Raw genomic sequence first — 2,515 nt, 5'->3', positions numbered from 1 at the left:
TCTCATTTACCCAACAGAAGGCTACATTCCCTCCGCCAGCAGCGATATGGTGGTGGCAGTGCTGTTGTATTTCTGGTTGTTGGTGTTCTGTCTCCCTCTGGTATCCACAACTCTATTGGAGAGTAAGTCTCTCGAGAAGCAGTGAGTAATTAATTGCGTTCACTTATTCATTGCCACTAAAACTTTGCTTCACAGAGATCTGATCATTACATACAAATCTTATTAGAAAAAATTGCCATTTCATCTTGAGCATACTTCCCTGCCGGAAGCAATATCGTCGAATGCTACATTATCAAGTGCGTTGTTTTCTACACACAGTTGAGGCGGACAGCTGGGAGGCAGATGCGGCCGTGTCGGTGAGGGAGGTGCTTGAGGCGTCATCCTTAAGTCATGCCTCTCTCATTATCATGACTGAAATTAGTTCCCCGGTGTGGCTTTGAATTAACTTTTCTTCTTTAATCGCTTGGTTTGACAATAATTGACTTTGTGATCGCTGTTTTTTGCGCGCTTGCTCAATGAGAGACAGAGAAAAAACTTTTCAGAGAGATGTCCAGAAGCTCCTCGGTACCTCGCAGGGAGTGGCAATGTTTGAGACACCTTTGAATGGGCCAAAACTCGCTCAGGTGGTCACACGCGCCCGCAAAGTAAGCTTCTTTCTGGATATGCCGTTTGAAATTGGTTGTTATTGTTAGTATTAAAGTAATTAATTCCTATTTCTTGACGCGAGCCGTATGGTCACGGGCAGGTGCGGATGGCGTCGTGGATGGTCGTGGTGGTGGTGGTGAGTGACGACCCAGTCTTCCTGGCCGCCTTCGCCCAACAGGCCCGTGAGGGTCGCCTGCTGGTGTGGGCCACGAGGCTCATAGTGGTGAGCCGCCGTGCACTGCACAGCCTCCACCCGCTCCACCAGATTCTGTCCCTTACCAACTCTCTCCTGCTGCTGGTGGATGGTGCAGCGGGGGTGGCCAGGTGTGTGTTTGTGTGTGTGTGTGTGTGTGTGTGTGTGTGTGTGTGTGTGTGTGTGTGTGTGTGTGTGTGTGTGTGTGTGTGTGTGTGTGTGTGTGTGTGTGTGTGTGTGTGTATTCACTGTTTGATTCACTGTTTGATCTGCTGCAGTCTCTGACGAGACAGCCAGACGTTACCCTACGGAGCGAGCTCAGAGCTCATTATTTCCGATCTTGGGATAGGTCTGAGACCAGGCACGTGTGTGTGTGTGTGTGTGTGTGTGTGTGTGTGTGTGTGTGTGTGTGTGTGTGTGTGTGTGTGTTTGTGTGGAAGCTCTCCTGAATTTGTCGTCAGCATGTGTTGGCCTCTGCTTTACTGATGTTTGTATGTTGAGTTGCTCACAAGCACAACTAAACTTATCATCGTTTCTTTAGGGCTTCCGTGAAGGCAGTGCTGCCTTTCCAACGTCCCAGAGACGCAGTGCTGTGGAGAGCGTCTTGGACGGTGGGCAATGGTCTCCAGTTACGTCAGCCGCTCTTCTGGGATAAATTCAACAAGTGAGTGACAGTGTTTATTAATCGATGTGCCTTAGAATACAGTGTATATGTATATAAATAGGTGTAGAATCAGTGTACAAGAGGAGTACTATAATTCTATAGTCTTTCGTTGAATATCTCTGTTTCCAGAAATATACTTGTTGGAGAGTTACTGGCATTGATTTATGACATACAGCATAATGCATAGGTGATAGCTTTTATATCTTTATGCTTTTTACTTATATTTTAATTTTCTTAATTTTTTTGCCTGAGGAAATAAAATAATTCTCTCTCTCTCTCTCTCTCTCTCTCTCTCTCTCTCTCTCTCTCTCTCTCTCTCTCTCTCTCTCGTTTTGCTAAGATTGAAATAAAACATAAATCATTGGAAACGTGTTATTCTTTAATCTTTTGTTCTCTTCGCAGGTTTTCCAAGGAAACAAAATTACTGGTGGCAATGGAACAAAACGACAAACATACAGTGGTGATGGTTCCAGACCCAACGGCCCCAGGCGGTAAACGGCCAGAGTTTAAGGGCTACATGATCAATGTCATTGATTACTTGTCGCAAGGACTTAACTTCTCGTAAGTCTATTAAAGCTTAAAATATCTTATACGATCTTACAGCAATTAAAGATTTCTATCAGATTCCTGCCTAGGTGTTTTTCCAACAGTAAAATATTGTGCTAAAGTTTAACCTCAAACTGGAATCCCATAAAATTTGTATGAAGGCAATCACAAACTGACAAGAGAATACTTGTAGTAGTTAAACAATTAGCTCTGAAGACAGTGTGGAAGAACGTTAACAAAAGTGCTGGTTGCTTGTCGGTATCCGAACAGGTGCACGTTCCGGCGGCCACCAGATGGTGTGTGGGGAATGAAGCTCAAGAACGGTTCTGTGATCGGCATGGTGGGCCAGGTCCAAAGGGAGGTACTGCTTGTTCTACACACACTGTTCGTGTAATGCTTCGTATAATGCTTGCAAATAATTTGCGAGATAGAACTGGGGTATCAGGAGAAAATGTGGCAATGGCAAT

The 2,515-nt window shown here is 45.0% G+C and overlaps 1 protein-coding gene across 1 annotated transcript in view; it reads left to right on the top strand.

The window, feature by feature from the left end:
• Positions 1–751: 751 nt before the first annotated feature.
• LOC123498186 (glutamate receptor ionotropic, delta-1-like) overlaps positions 752–2,515 on the top strand; it is a 14,157-nt gene continuing 12,393 nt past the window's right edge. The window contains exons 1-4 of the mRNA XM_045245351.1: positions 752–969; positions 1,380–1,502; positions 1,905–2,063; positions 2,319–2,409. Coding sequence (XP_045101286.1) covers positions 752–969; positions 1,380–1,502; positions 1,905–2,063; positions 2,319–2,409 — 591 coding nt within the window. The remainder of the gene's footprint in view (positions 970–1,379; positions 1,503–1,904; positions 2,064–2,318; positions 2,410–2,515) is intronic.

Source organism: Portunus trituberculatus, chromosome 47 (genome assembly GCF_017591435.1).
Source record: "Portunus trituberculatus isolate SZX2019 chromosome 47, ASM1759143v1, whole genome shotgun sequence".
Lineage (NCBI taxonomy): Eukaryota > Metazoa > Arthropoda > Malacostraca > Decapoda > Portunidae > Portunus > Portunus trituberculatus.
The sequence above is the reverse complement of the archived record's forward strand: the minus strand, read 5'-3'. Positions and strand labels throughout refer to the sequence as shown.